Consider the following 27,468-nt stretch of genomic DNA (forward strand, 5'->3'; position numbering starts at 1 on the left):
GCACCTATGACAGCAGCAGACGGTACAGAATGACTGATAACTGTCATCTCATCGCCAATTTACAATGGCGTGGCAGATGGTACAATAGGGATGGTAACCATCTTTGCTACCTTGTAAAGGCAAATGAATGCTGCTGTGTAGTGCTGTAGTACCGCCTCTGTCAGTGGCATCCAGTACACGTAGGGTGACACTGACAAAAGGCAAAACGGGCTCCATGGTTGCCATGCTATGGCGTCTGCCAGTGCAATCCAGGGAAAAAGGGCACGAAATGATTGTCTGCTGTTGCTTTCACGGAGGAAGAAATGAGTGATGACATTTACCCAGAATCACCCACGACTCTGTTTTTGCACCACCATGCATTGGGATCTCAACCCAAATTCCAGTGGGCGGGGGTGACTGCGGGAACTATGGGATAGCTACGGGATAGCTACCCACAATGCAGCACTCCAGAAATCAATGCTACCCTCGGTACATGGACGCACACCACTGAGTTATTGTGCTTTGTGTGGCCGCGTGCACTCAACTTTATACAATCTGTTTTACAAAACCAGTTTATGTAAAATCGGAATAATCCTGTAGTATAGACGTACCCACAGTTAGTGAAATGTTGCTGAACATAGTTTGAATTTGTCTAAGTTTGTGTATGAACTGTTCATCACAAATTCATCTGCACCAATTGCAGGACATTTTAGTAGTGTAAACTAGCCAATAGATAAGTGTCAGTCACTGACGGTGACTGACATCTTGTTTCATTACCTAACTATTCTGATAAATTTTTATTTGCCTACTGATTGACTTTCTAAATTTTCCCACTGAAGTCAATTATATAATCCAGTCAAGTATTTCCCTTGTAATATTTATAATATTTCTGAATGAGTATTTCTTATTCGCACTACAGGACAACAATTACTCTCAGCACTATGAGTATACGTTTTCCTCGGAAAGTAGTTGTGTAATTTAGATCACAGTATACATTTTCTAGTTTTTTTATTGTTAGATTATTAGAAAATCATGTATTTATTTTTAATTGTACAGAATTAAATTGTCAAAAATGGGTTTAGTGGTTAACACTCTACTGAGATGAATAGGGAAAAGTCAAGCATTTGTTTTTCTGGGTACAGAGCAAATAGAATGGTAGAGCTGTGTCTGTCTGTAGAAGTATAAGTTCCCTGTTAGTTTAAGGTGGGTGAATAAGTTATTTTTCATGTATCCACCTAACTTCACCTCCATCCCTAAACACCGTTACTGTCTTGTGTTTCTGGCAGAAAATTACAGCTGCATTTCTGTTTTGGTGTTGGATGAATTATCTTTGTATATACATTCTGTAAAGGTCTTTGAGATCAAAAGTGTTATATAAATTAGATGATTTTTTTTAAATACAATCTACTGTTTTTGTATAGGAAGAAGGCCAAGAACAAGATCCTGTAGATAGAGAGATTATGGCATGGACGTTTCTTTCTCTTCCCCAAATTAGTGCTTTGTCAGAACAAAATATAGAAGGGGTTCAAAAGTAAGTAACTATAATATATAACAAATATAGATAATGCTGGTGCTTGTGTCTTGGTGAAAGAGGACTTCTGTGATTTATCCGTCAACTGTTTTTGTTGAAGATATCCGGTGTGTTAACTGTGATATTGATCGTTTGATGTGGTGTTGCCTTTATAAAAGACTTACCGGTACGTTAAGTCAAATTCTGGAGGTGGTGGAAAGTAGTGAATTTGTCACTACCTCAGTCTTTCACTATGATACTAATTCGTGACTTTATTGAAATTAAAAATCTCATTTGCAAAAGAAATGAACAATACTAATATTCTGTGCAAGAAAATTATTTAATATAGCTGGTTAAATTAACTCCACTAGCACTGCAATATTTATTTATGTATATGGGCAAATGGCATTTTTGGAAGACTTGTATGCTAAGTGAATGATGATTTAATCCAATTTTTGGGACACTTGTGAACAATGGAAATAGTAGAGTAAATAAGAAAATATGTTGGTCTCAGAATGTACTCTCCTCCTATATTCTCTCCATCTTTTCATTTTTCTTTCTCCTTTGCTCACTTCCTTTGTATGGATATTGCAAGTTGATATGTTTTTGGATATTTGAGATTTTTAAATATATATCAGGTGTGATTTGTTTCAAAAGTGTTCAGTGTGTTGAGCTAACTACTTCCATTGTAGATAATGGTAAAGCTCCCATTGACTTCAACATGAGTAGAGTAGGGCAAAACTGTGCACTTTAAACTGCCTGCTCCAGTGTGTTAGACATCAATTTTAGGTTTCAGATTAATGTCTAAAGCTGAAAAAATAAAGGAATTTGGATATAATGAAAATTGACCCTTAGGAAAGTGGCAAAAAGCTTCATATGAAGGTATTGAAGTTCTTAAGAATTTAGGAGTCAAAATTTAGGCATTCACAGTTGAATGTGTTGGCCTTAAGTTTCAGGGGTGACATTTTCAAAAGTGCTTATGTGACTGAGGAACACACATCCCACTGAAAAGTCACCTACTAGTAAGTTCTTAGCATGCTGAAGTCAATGGAACTTATGCTCTAAAGTAACTTAGGTACTTTTGAAAATTCTGCCGTTAGTGGATAAATACAAATGTTGTAGGTAATATTAAAAAGATATGATTCATTACCTTGAAATACTCTCTCTTTGTTGTTAGAAGAAAGATCACTTATTGCTGACCTAGTAGGATTGCATAGAGAAACTTGAAAGACATTTTTTCCCCATCTAATATTAAAAAGATTTCTTTTCCCATTTACTCTTTTACCGTGCACAATAGATCTTCTACTTGTAGCATTAGAGAATGAAACATTCATGTCAATTGAGACCAAATTTCATTATCACCCTGTAACACAATTTCTTGTCAAAATCTCTCATCTAAGATTAGAAAGGAAAATACTGAGAGACCACACACATTCACAGATGGATCTTTAATTATGACGTACTGCATTTGACTGAAAAGAGGATGCTTCAAGGGCATTTCAGGTAGCACAAAAAATTTAGTACCAGTATTGAAACATCTGTGTCTCACCATAGGGCATCATTTTTATATACTGTAAAGTTTCCTGGTCACTATTGTGCTAAATGGACTGTGCGTCTGGTGTGTTATAGCAATTTCCTTGTTTTATCTATTGAGCTAAAGATTTTATACTGCTGCCCACCACCATAGTACCTGAGCATCTTCCATGAAAAAAATAGCTATAGTAATAATAGAAGATATATAAAGAATCTATCATTGTGTCAATCACATACATTGCAGAACACTGAAAAAATGAATATCAGAAAAAACCTAATTCCCTTGAAATACTGATTGTGAAAGCATAATGTTGGCAAAAGCTTACAAGACAGAGGTTATGGACTGTTTCAAACTTTGGAAAGTTCATAGTTGGCCACACTCCACTTCCATTTCAGTACATGACTAAGTGTTTTTAACAGACTACACAAATTCATCATGTAGGACAGAAGTAATGCTTTAAACAAAACTTAATGAATTATGTTCTTTATATTGTTCACTAGTGAGCCTTTGATTAATAAAACACATTTATTTTTTGTACCCTTCAACAATTTAACTTTTTGGCTTCGTGAACACCGTGAACAAACAGTTAGTTGCCTATTCCTATATCTGATAGTACTTTGTTTTTTTAGAAGGGAATAAGAAGCAGAGAAAAATATTCAGATTTTTTAGGGAAGTAAAAACAATTATCACAGTTGGCACCATTACTAGCCATCTTAATTGAGAGGCCAAGGACTGAGAGAACATGGAAGCTAACCTGTTTTCTTTAAAACACAATTGAGGTACATTGGCAGAATTGCAAACTAAAGTCCCCAGCCCTGTCCCCTTCTAATCCATTACATTAATGTAGAAAAATAAAGAAAAGAAAAAAAGATAGTACTAATTCTGCATTTAAATACAATAGGCATAAATAAATATGGTCAAAAAAAGCATGGCTTTTCTAAGGAGAAACTGCTCCTTTCTAAACATATTTATTTAGAAAAAAATAGATTATGAAAATTTTTCAAAAGCACCTAAGTGACTTAGGAGTCTAAGCCCTATTAACTTTCAAGGAGACTTGGGCCCCCTAAGTGCCCAAATCACTTTTGAAAATGAAACTTATGCTACGAAATCACTTAGGCACTTTTGATAATTTTGCCCAATATTATTTAATTGGATTTTCAGATCTAATATAAGGTTTGTTCATAAGGGAACTTTAAATAACATGAATAGCCTGAGATAAGGAGCAAAGTCTTATTATCAATTAAAAACTTGTGTAGCAGTGAGAAATAAAGAGTCATAATGAGAGAGAGAAATGGTAAGGAAGTCCCCAGGAATCAATAATAGGATGACTGAGGAAGTGTACAGTGAGTTGATGAAAGTTGCCTATGGCACTATGCAGTTGATTAGTAAAGATTTGGAGGGTTGTGACAAACCCCAGATAGATTTAAACATGTTGAATATTAGACAACTTCATTACAGATTAAACTAAATTTCGAAAAAATGTAAGCACGGGTGAAAAATTTTGTGCTGATGAATTTGCAGGAACCACTGAGAAAAGAGACTTAAGAGGAGTTAATTCAGTGACGATACCTACTCAGTACAGCTCCAGTTAAAAGGCAAATAGGATGCTTGGTTATATTAAACATACTAAGAAAAAGAATACCGAAAATTACATTATATTGAGAAAAAATGTAGCCTAGAATGTTTTCTCTGTTCTGTGTCATCTGATGGGCCGTGAGGGCTGTTGCAGTCAAGGGGAGGCCCTATGATCAGGTGCCATTGAAATTGCATTGTTGGAACATGGTAGAGGTCAGTGTTTAGAGTATGGGCCTGTGCATGAATGGCCGTGGCTTACCACAGATACCCTAGGAAATATTGCAGCAATAAATGGTGGTATGAGAATTCTGCCATTTGATGCTGAAATTGCACAAAAATGACTTGTGGGATTTTGTCACCATCCATTCTGAGCTTAAACCCTAGCCCTGATTTGGCCTCAAACCCAATCATCTAGCCTAAACCTAATTTACATGTTAACACTGTGTACATGACCCATTTGATTTTTGAGTGTTCCAGACAGATTTCTTAGTACAACATAGTAAATCAATTATCGTCACCAGTGAGTATTATGTTCATTATCATTATTATAAAAGCAAGTGTCACGTTATCATGCTGTTTGAGTCATAGTGTTGTGACAGCAACCTCAACTTTGCTCCCAGATGGAACTGCAGCTAGGACCTTTTTGTAGAAAGTGGAGTTGTAATGAAGCTTACTTTTATAAGTGTATGTGAAGATAGGGTTCATGGTATTTTTCCTTTCTAGTCTCATTTCACCCTAAAACTTCCCAAGAAAATAAAAGCTGATTTTCAGCTTCATTTCACTCAGTGATTTGTGAATTTTAGATCTTTATATCTGTTACATGTTTGTTACATAAAAGACTTTTGGCTTTGTGGTTCCACATCTCACCCTAAAGATACAAGACGGGATATTCTTGATCAGTAAAAACATGCCAAGTGCACCCATTGATATACAGATGAAGTCGTCATACCATTTTTTTCTTCATAACTTACACTTAAATGTGGTATCATAACTCGTATTTTAATATACTTAAACATTCCTTCTGGAAACATGAAGAATTCATTCATTCATGCATCCGACGAAGTGGGTATTCACCCATGGAAGTTCATGCTCCAATACGTCTGTTAGTCTATAAGGTGCCACAGGACTCTGCTGCTTATGAAGAATTGGGTTCATGCTGCTATTTACTGATTTGTCCTGTGAACAGCATTAATGTTTTAATTGCAGTGGTCCCCAACCTTTTTTGTCTAGCGGGCACCAGACGAAGGACCGTGGCGGCGGCCGAGAACCGGAGGCATTTCGGTGGCGACGCCTCTGGATGATGTCACGTGCCGGTGGCAAGTGGCGTCATCCAGAAGCGTCGCTGCCAAAATGCTGCCGAATTTCGGCGGCATTTTGGCGGGTGCTCAGCCGCCGGACAGGATGCGGGCACATTTAGGGGCCCCCGCGGGCGGCGCCTTGGGGATCCCTGATATATTGAATGATATAGCTGAATCAGATGCCAGGAGTACACGCATGATTGCTGGCAGACTAAATCAAACTTGTGGAATCTCTCAGTTGATTTTATACTTCACCTTTCTACCACAGAAAACTGGAAGAGTTTCTGAATTTCAGACAAATTAAGACATCTTTGAAGGAAGCTGTTTTACTAGATTATTATGTGTCGGGATTTTGGTGGGCTAAAGAGATGGACTTCACTCATCTACAGCTCTCAGGATTCATGGCCATCTTAAACTTTCTGTTGGAGAACCTCAGCAGTAAGTATAATTCTTAAAATATTCACTTGAACAGAAACTTAGCATGTTCTCAGATTAATTGTTTTTAATGTAAGTGGTAATATTTTTATTAGAAATAAATATTAAATGATTCATTTTCTCCCTGAGTATCAGCATGCTGTGTACATTGTATTTTGGATATAACTCTTGGCTGCAGTTAAACTTTGATTCCTTCAGAACAGAATAGGTGAATTTTTTTAAAAATTAAACACATAACTTTTTACCATATTATTACTTTGCAAAAGGTCCTTGAATAGAATTAATTAGGAATTTTGCCAGAATTTACATATGCTTCATGGTTAGGAAAATTATTTTCAGGAATTTTAGTTATCTTGCTGCAGAGTGTTCACTACACAAATACCTAAATATGAATTAACTGTACTAACGAAACTGTGGAGAAGAATGGAAGCATGTCAGAAATAAGTTTTCCCGGGTGTATGTGTGTGTATATATAATACTATAGGAAGGACTGGTAGTGCTGCCTGTTGTTAGGGTTTCCTGACATTTCCCATTATAAAACCCTATTTTCAGTTGCTCAAAACTTTGTTAAACTTTAGCCATTTGGGCTGAAATTTTCCATGCCAGGTGTCTTCCTCAGGCCAAATTTTTTTGGAAATACTTCAGTTGTTTCAGTGAGGATGTGGAAGAATACATTGTTTTGCTCATGCTAAAATATCCTGGTGACCTTTTTTTCCTCTCTTAAGCGATGTAGCATCTCGTGCTTTGGAGCAGAGACTTGAAATTAGGAGGAGGGTGGCTTGTGTATCAGGGTTGTCTTTCTCCGTCCTTGTGAAAATCTGCCCAAATTTGGCCAAGTTATAAACTTTTTGGGGAAAAAAATCACTGTTTACACATGCTCAGTGAGATTTTTTTTTAGATTTTAGCAGCTAACTCACTGAAGATTTTGTCTCTACTGGGCATGTTCCATCCTGGGACTGAGCAGGACTTTCCCTGCAGTTGCTGTTCTGCTGTGAGCTATGCTGGGTTCAGACACCTCATCTGAGAACAAAGGAGTCTGTCTCCTGTTATCTCAGTAACCCTCCATGTCCCTCCTTTGAATGAGTATGGAGAAGAAAGCTGCCTTTTCAAATGCAATGGGGCATGAGCTGGACCTGGGAGAGGAGATTGGGATTGGAAGACTGGAACTGGAAAGTGCTTGGAGGGGTAGGGAGACTAGAACCAGAAGTTGGGGTGCAGGGTGAGATTGAGACTGGTTAGCAAGGAGACGGGTTGGAAGCTAGCGAGAAGACTGGGACTCACTGTGCAAGGAGACTGGGACTGAGAACCAATGCAGGGAGGTAGGAGGAGAGAACTGTGATTGATTGGACAAAGAGCCTGGGGCAAAGAGGTGAGTGGAAAGGTGAACACTAAGACTGAATGAGAAGCTGGAGGAGGCAGATTGGCATGTGGGTTTAAGTTAAACGTGTGCTGAATTCCCATTTAAGTCAATGAGCACTTTGACATGTCTTTAATGTTCATCTTGTGCTAAAATGGTTTGCTGCATGTGGTTGGACTTATGCAAGTGCATAAAGTTAAGCACATGCTTAAATACAATGCTGAAACAGGACCTGAGGCAGCATAAGTTATACTACTTTGGATTGGTAATCTGTTAGTTGTGCTTCAGTTGGAAGAGTAATAATTCAAAGTAGAGCTAGTTTCAGACTGCAATCTAGCTTGAAGATTGAAGGCTGTAGAAAATATGGCCATGGACAGTATTTGATGCCCAGATTTGATCCCTTCAGATCCCTAAGCACCTTCAACTGCTACTGAAGTCAGTGGGAGTTTATGGTGCCCAGCACCTGACAGGAGTGCTCAGGCCCTCCAGTTCCCTTTCAGATGTGACCTCTGTCCCTTCTTCATGTGTTGTTGTAACCCCATAGCTTCACTCTTTCTTGCTTTACTTCTAGGGGACTCCCCATTTGTTGGCATTCCCAATTCTATCATTCAGTCTTTCCACTTCATGTGGCTTCTCCCCTATTCACACCCCATTTTGCGTATCTAGATTACTCTCCTCTTTTCCCACCATGGCTGTTCTCTGATACCTCTGTGTTCAGCGCAGGTGGTGAACTTTACAAGGTTTTGATTTCTGAAACACCGTAAGCATCTTGTAAGTTTTTTTTTAATTTGTTTCCTGTACAAACAACCAAAGGAGTAGATCCATAGGGAATTAAAGTAGTAGGGTAAATAAACCTGCCATTACACCAGTGTTGTGTACTTATCCACTTTGAAGTCTGGATTCACGATAGCATAAAGGAACAAGTAAACTGCTAAAAAGCTTCAAGTCCACAGTAGTTCTGGTAATGACACACAATAATGTTAAAGCCTCTTTCTCATCAAACCAAAGTTTCAGTGACTGCTATAAGAAATTATGAAACATTTGCAAATTTTCCTCTGTCAATCTAGTTTATAAAAACAATAGTATCGTCACAACCTTTTTGAATTTTAGTCTCATGTTGCTAGGACTTTTTCAAAGTCAGTGGTAGAAACATAGAGTAACCGTCTAGTTAAGTACCTTATATGGTGACAGAACAACGGATGTTTTGGTAGCTGTATCTTTCATAGTTTTAGTACTATGGTGCCCAATATGATAGGTATAACTGTAATCTGAGAGTAATGGCAATTTAGTGTAATGTCTTCAGTTAAGAAAAAAACCGTTGTGGAAATACACCTCTACTCCGATATAATGCCACCCGATATAACACAAATTCGGATATAACACAGTAAAGCAGTGCTCCGGGGGGGCTGCATGCTCCAGCGGATCAAATCAAGTTCGATATCATGCGGTTTCACCTATAACGCGGTAAGATGTTTTGGCTCCCGAGGACAGCCTTATATCAAGGTAGAGGTCTACAGACTACTTTTTTAGAAAGTACACTCAGCACCTAATTCTAATGTCACACCAGTTTTTAGTCATTAAAATCCATGTCCTCAACAGAGTTGCTCTGAATTTATGCTGATATGAGTGAGAAGAAAATTAGACCCCAAAACTGATCATGGCAAGGATTATTTTGGAGAGCAGGTCATATGAAACACTTTTTTCTATCTCATATCCTTTATTAACTAGGTAGCCCCCTATTAGTAAATAACTTATCTATCTAATTCCATTGAGGAAACTTAGTCTTCTATATGCAGCCTATACTAAACATCATCAACAATTTAAAATAGCATAAAGAAATTATGTAATGCCCCATGTTTTCATTTGCTATCCTGATCTTCAACCGGTGCTTTCAAATCTCCTTTCCATTGTTGTGAGAATTGGATCTAATCTTTTGCTAATATCTATCCAAACTGAAAAGAGATATGCCTTTATCCAGGATAGTCATATCTTGTTACACAGAGTTTAGTGGACTAAGATTTGCTTTTTCACATTATTGCATTTCTTTCTTTTCAACTATAACCAAAACAAACAAATATTACCAGATATTTCAATTGGAAAGACTTAACTTGACTCCTCTGATCGAAAACTTTCTTGTTGTAACATTTATTCCCATTAGGAAGTGCGCATTAAGTTTTGACAGCAAGGAGAAAGAAGTAGTATAAATGGAAGCCATGAAAGCCTCACATTTTGGCCTGTCTTAAATGGTTGAGAGAGAGATTTTTTGAAAGCACAAATGGGAGTTAGGTGCCCAACTCCCATTGACTTTTTATGAGAGTTGGCTGTTTCACTGTCCTTTATGCCTTTGAAAACCTGTGTCGCCAATTTGATATGAAAACTTTTAATTCTAATAAAAAGTTAATTTACTTACAAATTTAATCAATCGTGTGACTGGATTAAATTTTTCAAAAAATACTGAATACCCTTAGTGGCATCTGATTCTTCTGTTTCTTCATGTTGCAGTAGACAGCATCAAAAGCGCATGAGCAGTACCGGATATATTTTTAAAAAGATTCATAACTGTACAAACCATGCATCTGAAATAGAATCTGTCCCTGATTCTCTGTTCATGTAATTATGGTGACAATATTTGAGTAAATAAACTATCAACTAAGAAGTTTGTATGTTATCTACTTTTGTCCCTTCAGGACAAAGTGACCATCAATGGTGTTGTGAAGGAATGTTAAGACTACTGTTATTTATAAGAATAATGGAAATAAGCAATAAAATTTGTCCAGTTTTTAAGAAAATATTCTATATGGCTTCAAATGCAACTATTCAAACATTAAAAAAGTCTCTCAGTACTGTGCCAGGAAAACATCTGTCACATCTATGTTTAGTTTTTGTTCTTCTGGATTGAATTGCAGCCAAACATATTACATTAGAAGACAACATAAAAGAGCTTGGGAGAGCAATGGCTGGAATAGGGGAGTCTCATTCAGAAAAAAGTGGTGGCTTGGATTTCTTCAGTGTTGATCAAGCCAAGGCGATAATCAATTACTTGAAGATCAGGTATTCTTTTTTCCCAATATCAGTTATGTTTATATTCTAATACAGGAGTTCTCAAACTTTTGTACTGGTGACATCTTTCACAAAGCAAGCCTCTGAGTGCGACCCCCCCTTATAAATTAAAAACACTTTTTAATATATTTAACATCATTTTATAAATGCTGGACGCAAAGGGGTTGGGGTGGAGGTTGACAGCTTGTGACCCCCCATGTAATAACCTTGCGACCTCCTGAGGGGTCTTGACCCCCAGTTTGAGAAGCCCTGTTCTAATAGTTCAGCACTGTAAAGTATCTGCCAATAAAAAGAGAGAGTTATTTAGTTTAACATGATCAAACTTTTGCCAAAAACTCCTGAACATTACACTAACACCCCCCCCCCAAAAACAAAACAAAACCCCCAACAACGTAAAACCATTTACTTAAGAAACAAGTCTCTGACCTCAAATGATACAACCCGACGACTTCAAAGTTTAAACTAACACTCTATCCTATTTCATGGTCTTGATAGTGAAGATTCTCTGTTCTTCAATTGGGCAGCAGCAAGTTACTCCTTTTTTTTTTTTTTTTGGTGAGGAATGGAGAAGGGAGGGAAAGGATAGAGTGTTATCTTAATGATTCAGTTATAAATGGAATAGTTTTAGGCCTTAGTCCAGCAAAGCACTTGGTCATGTATGTAACTTCAAACCAGTGAGTAGTCCAATTGATTTCAGTGGGATTACTCACATGGTTAAAGTTATGTACTTACTTAAGTACTGTACTGGCTCACGGCCATAATGAATAAATACTAATCATGAACGTTATTTGAGAGAAGGTGGGTGAGGTAATATATTTTATTGGAGCAACTTCTGCTGGTGAAAGACAAGCTTCAAGCTACAAAGAGCTCTTCTTCAGGTGACTTTCATCTGTATAACCTTAAGAAGAGCTCTATTTAACTTAAAAGCTTCTGTATCTCACCAGCAGAAGTTTGTCCAGTACAAAATATTGCCTCACCCATCTTGTGTCTCAGTGTCCTGAGACCAGCACTACTATAACACTGCAAACATGACAATTATTTGACTATGTTCAAAGCCAAGTTGGGATGGTCTCATGAATGAATTAGGAAATCCAGTAGCATTTTATGTACAATGCTGTTCTAGAAATCATTAGTGTGTTGCTTTTCCTAGGCAGCTTGTATAACAGTACTAAAGAGGTCCATCACCAGCTTGTAAACTACTGTCGTCGTAAGCACAAGAAAAGATGTGGCTGCAAACAAGCAGTAATATGTATTTTTTAAATGTAACAAATGAAAGGCTGGATAGTGGCTTATCCTGCATACCAGTGCAAGGGAGTAAGGGGACATAAGACACGCTTTACCCCAATATACCATACCATTTGTTTCCAGCACATGACAGGTGGCATGCGCCACAGAGCCACTGTATCCCCTGCTTTTGCAAGTGGGCAAAAAGGGATGAGAGGTAGTTGAGAATAATACCTCCAGCACACTGAGGAGCATACACCGTACTAGGTATACATGTGTGCAGCGCACTCCCTGTCTTGAGCAGTGGGGAGACGAGGTGGGGGATTCTGAAAATCTCACTCCCAGAGTACTCCAGGCAAAGTGCAAAAATGAACTGCCCCTTGCTTTGGACTAGAACAAAATGTCATGATCTAGCCCTAAAATAAAAGATGTCTTGGTATTTAGGAATGTCATTTTAACTTTTTACTTTTTTTTCCTTCTAAAACTTTCATATGTTTTTATGGAACAAAGGTTCTTTCATTGAAAGACCACAATGGCTCTTGGGTAACTATGTATTTAGACTGATCAGTTCCATGTAGTTCGTAGTGTTTTGACCTATGAGACCACAGAACTAGTCTTACTTCCATTGAAATCTTAACTTCAGTGGGTGTAGGATCAGGCCCTATACCTTTACCAGTGGAATATTAATCTGGCTAACAGCTAATCTGGGTGTTAATCAAGGGTGTGCATGAATATTAAAAATCCTTCCCAAATTTGTGGGCAAAATATATATACATACACTAAAGTACACCATTATTTCAGCCGCTTACATATTTTTTAAAAAATAAATTGGTAAATTTAAGCTTTGAAGTCGTTTTCAAATTATACAAACACAAAAATAACTAATTTTTGTTACATTTTTACTTAATGTATTTTCATATCTTTCTTTTACTTGTTAAATTTTTAAATTATAGGTCTGTAGCTCTTTTCACTCAAAGTGAATATGTTATGTTTCAATTAAGATCAAATTTTTACAGTTGATTTATGAACCCGAGATGTATAAAGGAAATAGGGATGAATGCTTAGCTATATTGGCACAAACTGTTCAGCAGCTTTCAGGTTTGGTGAAAGATAACTGTTATCCTCTTTTTCATTTTGTTTCCCTTCGCAAATACACATCAGCTTATCTCTTGCCAGTTTTTTTCAGGAAACAGTTGATCTAGGAAAATATGTCTGTCTTAATCACCTTCACCTGCTTACATGACATCATAAAAGCTCCTATCCTTTAAATAGTAACATGAGTAAAATTAACCATGTGTGCAATTGTTAGTAGCATTGGTCCGCCCCCCCCCCCCCCCCTGCATCACCCTCCGAACTTCCCAAACCCCTTGCTGCTTCTCCCCCAAGCTACCCCAAAGACCAGGAGCTTTGGGAAGTTCCCCCCCCCCCCCCCCCCCAAAATCACCATTGGTAACAACAGAAACAAAGACAAGTACATTAAATTTATGTCTCTTAGAGAATTTTTGTCCTCAACATAGGATTATGGGTGCTAGGTTAAAAATAGGAATGAATTCAGAACTTCCAAAATCATAATGATTATGACATTTTATTTATTATACATAAGAGACAATCCACTATAATATACCATGAAATATTTTGTGGGTATAAAGAGAGGATTTGATTGTTCAGCACTGTCATTCTGGCTCCTTTCTGGGCACTTTCAGTAAATACATAAAATAAAAAGGTCTAAAACTAATGGCTAATAAGACAAACAGGGTATTTGACTCATTAGTCACATGTCTTGTGGCCGGGGTGAAAGTAACTTAAAGGACTTACTAGTACTCTGGAGTTTTTAGGAGGGGGCAGGGCCTCATCCAGAAGAGGCATGGCCTCTGCCCAAAGAGACAAGGCCTTTAAATCCCCAGGTGCTTTAAATCAGGGTTTAAAGGGACTAGGGCTGGGGCTGTGGTAGCAGCAGCTGGGAACCCCGGGCCCTTTAAATCACCTCCGTGAGCTACCAGCTACAGACACAGCAGAGCCCCGGGCACTTCAAATCACCGTTGGAGGAGGCTCTTGGCTGCTGCCACTACTCCAGGGCACTGGCGTCTGGTGGAGCTTTAATGGGACCGGGGCTCCGCTGCAGTAGCAGCAGCCAGGGAACCCCAGGCCCTTTAAATCACCGCCAGAGTCCTGCCGCATCTACCGCAGGGCTCCAGCAGCAGAGCTCAGGCGGCGATTTAAAGGGCCCTGGAGGGTAGCAGCAGTGGGAGCCCCAGGCCCTTTAAATCGTCACCCGAGTCCCACTGCTGGAGCCCTGGGATAGCAGTGGCAGCCGGGGGCTCTGGCAGTGATTTAAAGGGCCCAGGGCTCTGGCTGCCACTACCTCCTTGGGCCCTTTAAATTGTCCCCGGAACCCTGCTGCCAGAGCCCTGGGGTAGCGGCGGCGGAGCTCCGGTGGTAAATTAAAGGGCCTGGGGCGGTAGCAGTGGCCATGGCCTGGGCCCTGTAAATTGCCGCCCAAACCCTGCCGCTGCTATCCCAGGGCTCTGGCAGGCTCCGGGAACGATTTAAAGGGCCTGGGGCGGTAACGGCTGCCGGAGCCCCAGACCCTTTAAATAGCCACCGGAGCCCCACCGCCGCTACCCCAGGGCTCCAGAGATGATTTAAAGGGCCTGGGGCGATAACTGTGGCAGGAGCCCCAGGCCCTTTAAATCGCCGCTTGAGCCCTGCTGCCTCTTCCCCAGGGCTCCAGCAGCAGGACTCTGGCAGCAATTTAAAGGGCCCAGGGCTCCAGCCGCTGCTGCTGGGAGCCCCAGGCCCTTTAAATTGCTGCCAGGGGAAGCCGATCTACCAGTATGGCGTACCGGGACGTACTCGCTTACTTTCACCTCTGCTTTTGGCATTTACAAATGATCCACACTAAAATGTTACCAAAAATGGCAAAGAAGGTGGGGAAAGTCAGAGTTATCTGAAAGTCAAAATTTTCTGAATTAGTTCCAGATAAATTATGAGGCCTGTGTAAACATAGGCGTATATCTCACTACCAGAACATGACAGGAAGCAGAACTGAAGTATTGCAGACAAAATGTGCTGTAAATGGAATGGCAGATACTGTAGATCAGATTAGTTGTGTGTGTAATCTGTGCCTGATGAAGAGAATTTGTAGTTTGACACAGCTGAATTTCTTGTTTATATTTTTGTTTTGTAATCTCAGTTTGTTTTGTTAAGAAATTAAACTGAGTGGCTGAAATAGTTATATTCTACAGTTACATTTTGTAGGGTCTGCTCAGTAGATACAGTTAAGTGGCCAAACTTTCAAAGGAGCCACCATAAAGTTCCCATCTACTTACATGCACAAAACTGTTTGCGCACACACAAACATAATTTTGAAAGTATTGCAAATGCATTTGTGCAAATCTGTTGGAAAACTATTTTTATTTATTTATTTATTAATTATCCAAAAGGCACAGGCAAAACCACTTCTGTATCCCCCTGATTCTGGGCTGCTCCCAGGTCTGGAAAGGCCACCAGCGTAGCTTGGACTGGTCTGAGGTCTTGTCTTAATTACAGCAGCTGACTGGGGCTGCTCTCTGGGCTGCAGCACTGCTTAGAATCTTGTGATCCTCAGTGCTATGGCTCCACTCCTGACCTTCCCGTATGCCTGGACTCATGACTGGATTCTGGGGAGGCAGCTTTTATGACTGTCTTGCTCAATTCCTGCAGTGGCTGATATTGCAGATTAAATGCTAACTGTGTTTCTGGCATTTCCAATGCCTTACTATTGCATGCCTGTATAGAGGAACAAGAATTCTCTGCTCTCTAGAATTCTGTGAAAGAATACTTAAGCAAGGTTAAACATTTTTCCTTCTAAACTAGTTACTCTAAATTCTTCCATATTGTTAAGAATTGTTTATAAAATTTTTGTGGTGTTAACACTAGGAATTACTGCTTTTCACCTCTGTCAGCTGTTTCTATATTGAAAGATAGGATTGCTTCTGGTGACTTTTTTTGGAGGGACGGGGGGCTTTAACAATCTGGAGAACTGTATTATTGAAATCAGTGTATTTTTTCAGACACTTACTATACTATACATGTATATCTTGTATAACATAGGGGAGAAGATTGAGCCCTGTGGGTCTCAGCAGGTGAGTGTTTAAGAGGTGACGTGCCTTCTGTGAATAAAGACCCAGACATTTCAAGGTGTTTCTGTTTACAACTGCAGTTTCTTGGAGCCATGACAGGAGTTTTGGTGATCAGTGGTACCAAATGCTGCAGGTGTGATACAACAGGATGAGTCTGGGTGTACATCCCTTGTCTATGGACAGAAGGGTGGCTATCCATCAGCACAAATGCTCTCTCAATACCATTGCCTTGGCCTGAAGCCTGAATGAGAGAAAACTAAGGTATTAACAATTGAAAGGTAGCCTTAAGAGACTATCTTTACTAACTTCTTCATTCCTGGCTTGGAAATGGAGTGGGAGGTTGAAATGCTGGGCAGTAATTTGTGTTCTACACAAACTGAAAGTCCAGTTGGCTTCATTTCTACTTCCATGCCATCATGATTAATAAAGACCCTGCAGGTCAAATTATGCCCTTGTAACAATTAACTTTTGAGTCATTTTCAGAGCAGAATATTAAGCCCCAAAATTCAATTTCACAATGGTAGAGCTGATATCTCAAGTGTCATATTGAGTTTATTATAACTGATATGAATCTTGTAGTACCTGAAATGGTTTACATATTGTAGCTAGAATTAGAGCTCAACAAGTGTCTCTTCTTATTAGTGCTCAGGTATCTGTCACCTTGACCTAGAGAATAACTCCTAGGGTAACAAATGTGTTTAGAATACTTCCTTTCCAAAGATTTGTGGTTGTGCTGGAGCTGCATTTTCTTTTCTTTTTCAGTTTATTTCAACACTATAAACTATATGAATATCTTTTCCATAAACCCAGGGAAGAACTTGTAATAGGCGATGAGGTAAGTAGTTTATATGACTAGAACTGATTAAGCAGAATTTATTTAATGCATGCCCTGTGACATCTGTTTTATAAAGCTCAAAGCAACTTTGTCAAAATTGCTCAGGTGCTAACAATATAGAATAGCAGATTAAAGAATAGAAGTTAGATACGGTGATATAGGTCTCCAAAATGAGTTATGGGCTTAGAAAAATGTGGTTTTCTTGGTTATAATGTTAAATCTGTTGAGTTAAAAATATCTTCATGTACAGTATTTATAATAATGATCTTCAGGATTTTAATTAGATAATGCCTGCCTCCACTTTAAAATTAGTACTCAAATCAGAAAAGATTACGTACAGTAACTCCATGATAACCACAGTTCTAGTATACCTAGGCCCATTATTTTTAATGGCAGCTATCAGCAGATAATTATATTGATTGTATAGGAACTTTTTAATTAGACATGCAAGACTTCTGAGGCACTCAGGAAACAGGTAATTGTGTTGATAAACTTTGTCACATATATCTTAATTTTTATGCATGTGCATGGACACATTTATCAAAAATGCATTGACTTAAGATTTAGCCTTTAATCAAATGTTCAGGTTCATCTGTTTATTTCTGCTTGACTCTACTAATTGAGGATATATTTCACAATAGATTGAAAAGGTTTTATGCTTTTATTTTATGAGAGGAGGCAATCAGTCGTTTTGCTAAAAAAGGTTGAATTTTAGCTTATAAATATTAATAAAAATAAAGGGAAAAAATGTTCAGTATTTTTCCTTTATGCTTGAAGCTGGCAGTTTGTGTTTACAGATGGTACTACCCAATTTCTTCCATGTTTCTTCTCACTGGCTTAATAAAACATATGAAAGGTTTGCTTCTTGAAGCAGTCATTAGCATTTTAGAGAAATTACATTTTACCTGTAACAGTGCAACAGGGCATGTTATCATTCGTTGATTGAGCTGAATCCTGGCTCCCCTGAAGTCACTGGCAAAACTCCCATTAACTTCAATGGAATCAGGATTTCCCTTTGTCTTTGTTATTTTATTTTTCAGTGTTAGCTAATCAGGTGAATGGTTGGCTAACACTTGCATACTGGCAAAAATTATTTTTAAAAATTGAAGCTTCAGTTAAGAAATTGTTTCACCTATACATTTTGTAATTTATGAGGTATATTACATTTTTAGTATATGATAAATTAATTGAAAATCTTTTAAAATTGTTTTTATGTAAAGCTCATTTCTGAATGGCTAAAATCAATTATCTGAGTCAGAATGCAGCTTTTCAGTAATGAAACAGTGGTTTAGCTGACATTTATTCAATGTCTGCTAGCCAAAATGACACCATCTTCCTTATTAATCATTTGGTGCAGTACGGATAAAAGCACTGGAAAAGAGCACTGTCATGAATGAATGTCACCCAATTTGCCTTGGCATCTATCTAGTATCAGAACACAATTATCCTGTAATATTCAAATCCCTCTTTAAAATAAACTTATGGTGTGAAGCATTCCAGTGATGATCCTCCATAGCAACAAATCTAGTTTACAAAAATTTCACCACAACAAAAATGTGCAGCAGTTTTGAACTTGGAACTTCCTCCGATCATCTGATGTATTATATGCCTGCCTGTCTGTCTCTTTTAGACTGTAAGGTCCTGTGGCAGCACTTATTTGATCTTCTTTGTATTGTACAGCTCTGACCACACTTCAGTGCTTCATAAATATTGATAGTTATATATTGTTTTCTTTGCTTTCTTACACTCACTCTAATAAGCTATAATTTAAAGCTTTCCAGCTATTCAATAAAGTAATTTTCTCTAAATGCAAATATCTAAGTATTTGTGCAGACATGTCCTGGGATGAAAATCAGGCCCATTATATGACTGAAGGTCTCTGCTTTCAACATGATTTCATTTCCAGATTTTATCTGGAAAGCAGTACATTACCTAGTGCCCCATGTTCCTGCAGTCCCTTAGACAACGAAGTAGGCTGTCTGTCTCCATTAATATTGCCTACAGGCACAGTCATGCTTCAAGCCTATTGGGCTGTGGTACCTCTAACAACAAGCCCAACTCAAAGCTCATCGCCCATAGAAGACATATAAGCCCTCCTGGTGGAGGTGCCCCATATCTGTGCTCAGTAATGAGCTCTGTTTCCAGCAATGCTAATACTGATATCTGCCCTAGATCTCTTTAGTGGCCAGTCTGAGCTTGAGTTTGGTATTTGGGGCTAAAACAATTTCCTTACTGAACAGTTGTGACAGATGCGGAAAAGGGCAAGTGGTCTAAAGCTCTCCCATCCACATAAGTGTTCTCTCCAAAATGGGGGAATCACTAAAACATATGCACCATTGCCCTCAGCTGGATAGAATCAGGTGGTCTCGGTTTTGTTTCGTAAACCCTCTGCTGCTAGCAGCTGATGGAAATCCTCTCTATTAGCTCAAGTGGAAGGGCCTCTTATTTTTGAGCTAGAAGATCTAGGTTCTGTCCTTAGAGCTGCTGCGAGGTTCTGAATGATCATAACTATGACATGGCTAGCGGGATATGGATTAGTTAACGTCATCCCCATTTTACAAATGTAGAAACTGAGATAAATCAGATAAGTAACTTGCTTCAGGTTACACAGCATGTCAGAGTTGGGAACAGTACCCACTAAAAGTCTAGAGTTCTAACCCCAACACATGCTTCTTCAAAAGAGACATCATTACAACAAACCAGAACGGAGAGAATTTTATAACAGAGATCCTTTTAGGGAAATTGGAACATGTAATTCCCAGAAGAAACTTGGAGCAATGGATTATAGGACTACTAAAGTTTATTTTTCTCTAATGCAAACAATTGTACAGTATTCTCAGTCAGATTTCATTTCTGATCTTTCACTGCAGTTATTGCTAAGTGACCGTGTTACTACTTGTGTAGAACCAATCAGACTAGAAATGGAAAATGAATCAAGGAGGTTAAATTATTCATACATTATCCCTTGTCATGCCAATTAACAAAATTTCAGTTACATAAAAACAACTCATAATTAGTGGTCCTGCATGGTCCGATTAATATTATAATATACTATATTTTTTATGAAAAAAGCATAATAGAACCAACTCCTTAAAGGGAAGACTGCATTTGGTGGTTTATTTAAAAAACACTCGTCATTATATGTTTTGTTCTATGTTTTCACTTCAGTTAAAGTATTTTGAATAATATTGGCTGAGGTGATTTATGTTGATTAGGAATAAAAGGTCAAAACTGAAAGAGATGAATGGTTTGTCTGGTAAGGTGATAAAACACACAGCATGCATATTACCAAGTTTGGTGACTTTAGGCTTGCCTGTCCAATTGTCAGCTCCATTACTACTACTTCACTCCAACTCTACAAAGACTGAAAAATTGGATATACATGTATGTCTTTTGAATGACAGAGAGGTGTAAATTTACAGGATAGTTGTGTAAATGCCTTCAGTTTTTGTTTTTAAGCAGTATATGAATGTTCCCCTTATAAACAGTGTTGTTGTTAAATATGGTAGCTTCCCCCTTTGGGTATAGAAAGAAGTTCTAATAAGAAAATGGGTCAAATCCTTGGCTGAGGCAAATCAGCATAGCTCCATTGATGTCAATGAACTCAATGTCAAAATGGTAGCACTGTGAAGTTTCTGGACTTAATATTTAAAAGATTTTGGCATGTAAATTATGAGTTTAATTTGGATGTACAGTTGTATACACAAAATGACATTTGTTCATGCAGATATCGGATTTGTACATGCAATTGCCGTATAAATTATTTACAAAGTATTTTCTCAGTTCTGCAGTGAAAACTTATGGGGCAGATTGTTGTGCCCTTCAGAGCTCATTGCAGTCTCAGAGCGTAGGTGTGCAAATACAAAACTTACACTAACCTACCACCTTTAACTTCAAGATTTTCATTCAGGTGTTGTTTTCTCCGTACCAAGTCCAGAGATTTCGCTATCTAGTTTGTGATTTAATGTACTTATATTAGCGTGCAAATTCAGAGAGAGCAAGTGGGGTACCAGACTAAATCTTGATGTACAGGGATTCAGTGGAGCAGTTCCCATTAACGCTCATCAGATCTCATAAAGATTTAAATTGTTAATACATGAATTGCGTAGAAGTTTTTATTATTTTCTATTTCTGTCTTCAGTTAATTTATTTTACTTCGATAGGATGATATATTACAGCATGTCTTGTAATATTTTTCTACAACATTTACAAATTGTACTTTACACAGTACATGTTTTTGCTGCTCTCTGTAGTGTATATTTGGATGGAATGAGTCTAAAGTCTTTTGGGATGATGTCTGCTTTGAAACATTTCCTAATAAAAATAATGTGGTTGGTAAATCTAGTTTTATTCCTAGTTGCTCCAGCCAGCATGATGGAGTAATCTGCTATTTTATGGTCCAGATGACAGCTGAGTTTCACTTCTTGAAGTAGTACTATACGATATCATTTTCTTTAAAGATATCATAGTGGGTCAGGTTGCAATAACAATATTTAAGATTAAATTTAATGGCAGTGCACATTCAATATTATAGCAGTTGCTAGATATCAGCCAGTACAGTTAGAGTTTCAGAACAATTTCCATTATAATGTCCTTTTTCTGTGTGTTCCTGGCTTTCAGAAACATTAAGCTTTTGGGGCTGAATTTATCTAAGGTTGCTCTCTATCCAAATGTGTGGATTTTTATTTTATTTTATTTTTTTTAAGTTTGAACAGTATCTTTTCTATGTTTGAGTTTGGGGGCGGGGAAAGGGAATATGCTTTTTATCTTGTAAAAACTTCTACTACAACTTTTTTAGACAAAGCTACTCTAAAAGAGCTGAAATTCGAAACTTGATATTGACATAGAACTAGTGCCCTTTGATTGGGGTGAGAAATGATTTTGATTAATGAATTCTGACATTTTGAACTGAACATTTGCACACATTTACACACTAAACATATATATTAGAAAATTTCCTTAAGCATATAGGATATGTCTGCTCTGCCCCACAGTTTGGAGTACTGGAGTTTGAACAGCAGTGCACACCAAAGTGTTGCACTGTAACTCCCGTGCGTGGATGCTGTGGGCATGAATGAAAAGGTTCCTAGTTTGCATGAACGTAGTCCCCTTCAAACAGGACTACATCAATGTGCAGTAGGAACGTTTAAGTTTTCACCAGCAGCATCCACATAGCGGAGTTACAGCACAGCACTTGGAAGCAGACTATTATTCACACCTCTGTAGTCTGAACCTACCAGATAGCATTGACCTGCCCTTAAGTTCACACTTAGGGGCACAGTGATAGCTAGTTAAATGCACGCTTTTCAAAGCTTGGTGTCTTTCTTTAAATGTTCATGTCTTCACCTGGCTTTGTTTTGTACGTATCACTTCAGCCAAAACATCAAAGCAAATTGAAGAAAGTACATTCAGTAGTTTTACTGTACTACTATGATTGTTTAAAGCTAGGAGGTTGCACACTTTGTAGCTTGTGTAAGCCGAGCTGCTTGTATGTTCTGCGTATCCTTGCATTCCTCCATTCTCCACCACAGACATCCTGTTTGCCACGCCCTGTTTTTCAACTATGCCCTGCAACTCCTGCTAACCTCCTCTCTGCTAGGGTCTCTGTGTGCCCCTCATCCAGGGTCTCCCATATCAGGGTCTCCTCTTCTCCCCCATACCAGCAGCTCCTTACACACACTCATCCCACCTTCCCCCAGGCCCTCCATTTCCTTCCATGGCAGGATCTGTGTGTGCGCCTTTACCCCTGTTCCCTCCCAGGTAGGGACTCTGTGTGCCCCACCCCCTTTCCTGTTGTCAGATCTCTGCAACCTCTCCTTCTCAGGAGGTTCTATGTTCCTTCTCCATCATGGCAGGGGATTTGTATGCATCTCATTTCCATTTTTCCCACCCTTCCCTCCTTCTTCCCATATCAAGATATCCCAATCTCTCCCCCACCAGAGGTACTGTGTGCCCCACATTCCCTCCTTCCCTGCCATGCCAGGGGTTCTGTGTTCCCCCCTGCCTCCATTACTGTGGTCCCCATTCTCCGTCTCCCATACCAAGCGTTCTTTGTGCCCCCTTCCTCCTATTCTAGGGTTTCCCGTTCTCCTTCATCCCCATGCTGGGGCTGTGTGCACACGCTCCTTTTCCCCTTCTCACCATTTCCTCTTCTCTGTCCCATTCTCCCCCCCCGCCCCCCCGATTATTATTTTTTCTGTCTGAGAGAGAAATCATTCAATGTGTCAGCATGTTAACCTCTATTGGAAGAAGAAGCAATGATTGTTATAAGGGTAGTATTATGCTGGAATGTGTTAATGGCTGACATCAACTAGTTAATTGATCTATATATAATTGCAGAGGTGTTTGAGGCTATGGCTGTGGTAAAGAGCTAGCAGGAGTTTCATGTGTCCCCTGTCACCCTTCCAGTTGTCTAATTTTTCTCCAGATCAGTATGAATTCTGGCCATTAATGCCTAAAATACTCCCTAAACTTTTGGATTTGATTAAATGCAGCATTTAAAAGTTATTGAGTTACTGACAGAGAAGTGCTGTTGGGTTTAGTGTAAGCCCTTCACAAGCTTGGCAGTACTTTATTGACCAGGAGACCTTTCCAATGGTGAAGCTAAGTAGCTCGGGGTAAAATGATTGAGTATGAATTTTGTTTGCCTCTCTAGTGTTTCTGAATGGGTTACTTTGTCTGTGTCCTTTGGCATTCTTAATGGCTTTCTTGACTAGTTCTATAATTAAATAGAGCTGCGCGGGGGACAGTAATTATCTTTTGTGGAGGTGCTCCACCCACCGCTAATTATTTTTCATACACTAGTCAAGTAAAACAACAAAAATGCCCCCAAAATACAGTAACCCATTCAGGAGGCGGTGGGAGACGTGGCTTCCAGGTTCTTGGCTCCCCACTAGCCTGCCTGCTGAAGAGGCAAGCAGATGAGCTATGAGGAAACCAGACAGGTTTCAAAATCTGCCTGGTTTCGAGCAGAATGTCATGTAAATAGCATCATTTCTGTGAAACATTTCACTTTGGATGAATCAGCAAATTCTGGCAAAAATGTTTTGTCAATTTTTCCAACCAGCTCTTAAAAAAAAAAAAAAAGGAAATAGTGAGGAATCTGTCAAAAAGACCAGAAACATCTTATTTGAATCTAGAATAAGACATCAGTATTCAGTTAAAATGCCTCAGCAAGGACAGCATGGGTGAACAAATTGTTCAAGGGGATATAGTCTTTCACATTACGTCACCAGTTCAAATTCAGTCCAAGTTTAGTGATTGAGAGTTGATACCATCTGCTTTCTATTTGGCATCCAGTGTGATATCATTTGATGGTTACAGTCCAGTCTGCAAGGCCAAGTGTACACATTGCAGATATCACCACCACAGTTGTTGCTAGTTGGCAATTAGACCTAGGCAATTACTGCACACAAAGATTCATGAACATTTGTTGTAATGGAAGTCATGAATTTGCATAACTGCTTTTGTGACTCCCATTTACTTGCTTTTCATGCGAATTTGTGCAACAAAAATTGTGTTCACAAAAATGTTTCTGGAACTAGAAAGTGTTGTGGTTACTCATGCAAATACATCTTCACATGTGAATATCCATATGACATGTTTACACAGCCATCTTGAAATCTCATCGTGCATTTGTTGCGAATGGAGAGCTTGACCGTCTTCACTAAGACAATATTGTTTTTTTAACGATAAATGTTTTTTAGTCTGTGGATATATTTTCATCTCTAACAACCTTTACCCATTTAGCTATTAAGAAGAGTTAACAGATTCTTCATATTTAAAATAATAATAAGATCTCGGTAATAAAGATAGTTTTTGCTACCCTCTTAAAATGCTTCAGAAAGTTCAGTGTGTCCTCTAAATTTCACCTCAGTATTTATATGTGGTTATATGTGGTCATATGTTACAATGGAGAGTTTGTCTACCTAACATTGGATCTACAATCTTTAAGCATTTAATTGATATAATGTTATTTTGATTGCCTATCTCTTGTTTGTAACCTCATCAAAACTCATAACATGATTTAAATAATCATACTTGAATTTTGTACAGTATGTTCAGTTGATATGTTCTATAACTTGTATTTTATACATAAACCTTAGTAATGAAAATAGTTTATATTCAATAAAAAGATAATAAATATAATGAGTAAATATATATATAAATATAAATTATCTTAAAAATAAGAGACTTCAAAGATAAACAGTTGTGGTCTGTTAACAATCTAGATTGTTGGCAAGTCTTTAAACTCACTAATCAAAACATAAAAAGGCAAAGGACACTTTTTTTTACAATGCAAGAATCCTGAACAAATTTCAAATCCACTTCACCTAACCATGTTTAAAATGTTGCTTTAGAGGGATACATTATTCTTTCTCTCACAGCAGTGAGCTCTGAATAGGGACCAACTTTTCCATCTTTGTTATAATTTATGTATTCTGTTTGTGCAGAGGACATTTTTGACGATATTCTAATGGTGAACTTTTCAAATTATTTCATGTAATTTTGTTTAAAGGGAAAAAAGTGGATAGCTTCTTTCAACTTAATTGATATTTTAACTAAGCTTGAAAATGGCAGTTCTTTGTATTGGATTGCATTTTTTATAAATTTATAGATATGTAGACTTTTTAAAGGTCTAGTTATGTATATGGAAAATTAAGAAAGCAGCCACTTTATCCGGAGCTTTGAACTTCGAATATTTTCACTTTCTGTGTTAATTAAATTTATCAGCCTGCCAAAATATACCTGTGCAATGTTGTTTATACACCATTGGAGTCCCACTTAACCATTTAAACTAAATGGTTTAAAAATGGGACATAAATAGTGCATACTTTTTGTATAGACTGTCTGCATGAGAGGGACTTTCACCAATAGTGCTAGGTCACAGGCCCCATATATCAAAAGATGGAGGCACATGAATCCAGATAGGCCGTCTGAATGCTCTGTGCACCTGGTGTGCAAAGAAGAGGGAACCTGTACCATTAATACAACAGGGAGCTGCTAGTCTGCCCAAGGAGGAAACTTCATATACATGAGCTCTCTGCCCTATGTGCCGGGAAGTGTTCCAACCTTAGAGCTGTAGTAACCCAAGAGCACCTCTTTTGATGGGAGGGGAACGGACTGGGTCCAGGTTCTTATACTCTGTCATTGTTGAGGAAAAAATTGATTTTTCAGGGAGGTGATGATAGTAACTGTGGCTTTTGGACTCTCTATTCTTGCCCTAAACTTCTCCATCATTGCCATTGAGGTTGGGTTATTGGGCCGGGCTTGGTCTTAGCTGAAGTCCATTTCAGAATTGTCAGCAAACCTGCCTAATTTCCGACTTTGGGCATTTCTCTTAGGTTTACAGGACTGTCTGCAAAATCTCAGAGCTTGTAGTGTGATCACAACTACTGCGCTCATGAAAGTGGCATATAATAGATTAAAGGAAGATGAAAGTTGGGTCTTTGAAGGCAGGCTGAAAAGAAGACATCTCTTGGATCCTTGAACTCCAGTGTTGTCCGAATACACTTAAAGTGGCAAAGAGATTATTTTCCTGATTTACCCCTTTTCAGTTTCCTATAGTACTCTGGACATATACAGTTGTTCAGCCGAGTAACCCTGTTCAGTCTGTCCTCAACTGACTTATAACTCACTAGGTAGGAATCTTCTTACCCACTTGAACATCATTCAGTGTCTCCACTTACACCTGGTGCTTGATGTCCTTGTATACAACAATGAGTAGAATCTCTTACTGTGACTCTGGGATGGGGAGGTGTTGAGTGGCTGTATAAGCATTATGTGGCCTCCTTGAAGCTGCCTTTGCACCCAAGATCTGCTTTATTTGTGACTGCAGAGTCTAGATAGCCTGCACAGCTTCTGGAGGTTCCATGCCATGGATGGAGTTGTGCTAAAGATTGGACCACATCCTGTTCTGAATGTGCCCATTTAAATTCTAGTAACATTTATCCTGTAATATTCAGTATTGTGTTGCGTTTTGGTCCTGCTGACCTTTGTGGCAGGTTCTGTTCTAACCCCCTCATATAATACCGAGAAGATATGCCGTAGGAGATGATGTTGACACTTTTACAACACACATTTTAGGGCCTGTAGGAATGACCCCAGGCCCACAGGCCTGGATACCTTATTATTGAGGCATTTTGTTCTTGTCTGCAAACTGGGCACACCTGGTTTCTTATCTCAGGAACTTGGCCTTCCTCCATCCTCCCCTGTATTTTCACACAGACGGCCCCGTTTGCATCTGGCAGTGTTTTGTAACTTCCCCCCTCTGCTGCTTCCCACAGGACTGCCGTGTCTGCAGCTGGGGCTGTTTTTGCAGTTTGCTATGCTGTTGAACTCGTGATGGGAGATTTTTGTAAAAAATCTTAATTTGTGCTGTGCAATTGCGCATGTGTAATCTTAAATAATAAAAAAGGCAGGTAAACTCAGAAAAGCAGCTTTTTCACCTCCTCGTTTATCCTGCAAATTAGTGTCGAGTCTTTCCTTCAAGGGCCCACACTTTTTATACTATTTATTTATACAAAAGTCTTATTTCCAC

The 27,468-nt window shown here is 38.6% G+C and overlaps 1 protein-coding gene across 4 annotated transcripts in view; it reads left to right on the forward strand.

The window, feature by feature from the left end:
* The window catches only part of CABCOCO1 (ciliary associated calcium binding coiled-coil 1), a 74,071-nt gene that overhangs the window by 12,772 nt on the left and 33,831 nt on the right, over positions 1-27,468 (forward strand). For 3 of the 4 annotated variants that reach the window (XM_032784474.2, XM_032784475.1, XM_032784477.1), the window contains exons 2-5: positions 1,401-1,510; positions 6,165-6,334; positions 10,595-10,739; positions 16,856-16,928. In XM_032784474.2, the coding sequence (XP_032640365.1) occupies positions 1,440-1,510; positions 6,165-6,334; positions 10,595-10,739; positions 16,856-16,928 (459 nt within the window). In that variant the 5' untranslated portion in view covers positions 1,401-1,439. The remainder of the gene's footprint in view (positions 1-1,400; positions 1,511-6,164; positions 6,335-10,594; positions 10,740-16,855; positions 16,929-27,468) is intronic. The other variant, XM_075072590.1, reaches the window with a different exon arrangement.

This window comes from Chelonoidis abingdonii, chromosome 15 (assembly GCF_003597395.2).
Source record: "Chelonoidis abingdonii isolate Lonesome George chromosome 15, CheloAbing_2.0, whole genome shotgun sequence".
In the NCBI taxonomy this organism is placed as follows: domain Eukaryota; kingdom Metazoa; phylum Chordata; order Testudines; family Testudinidae; genus Chelonoidis; species Chelonoidis abingdonii.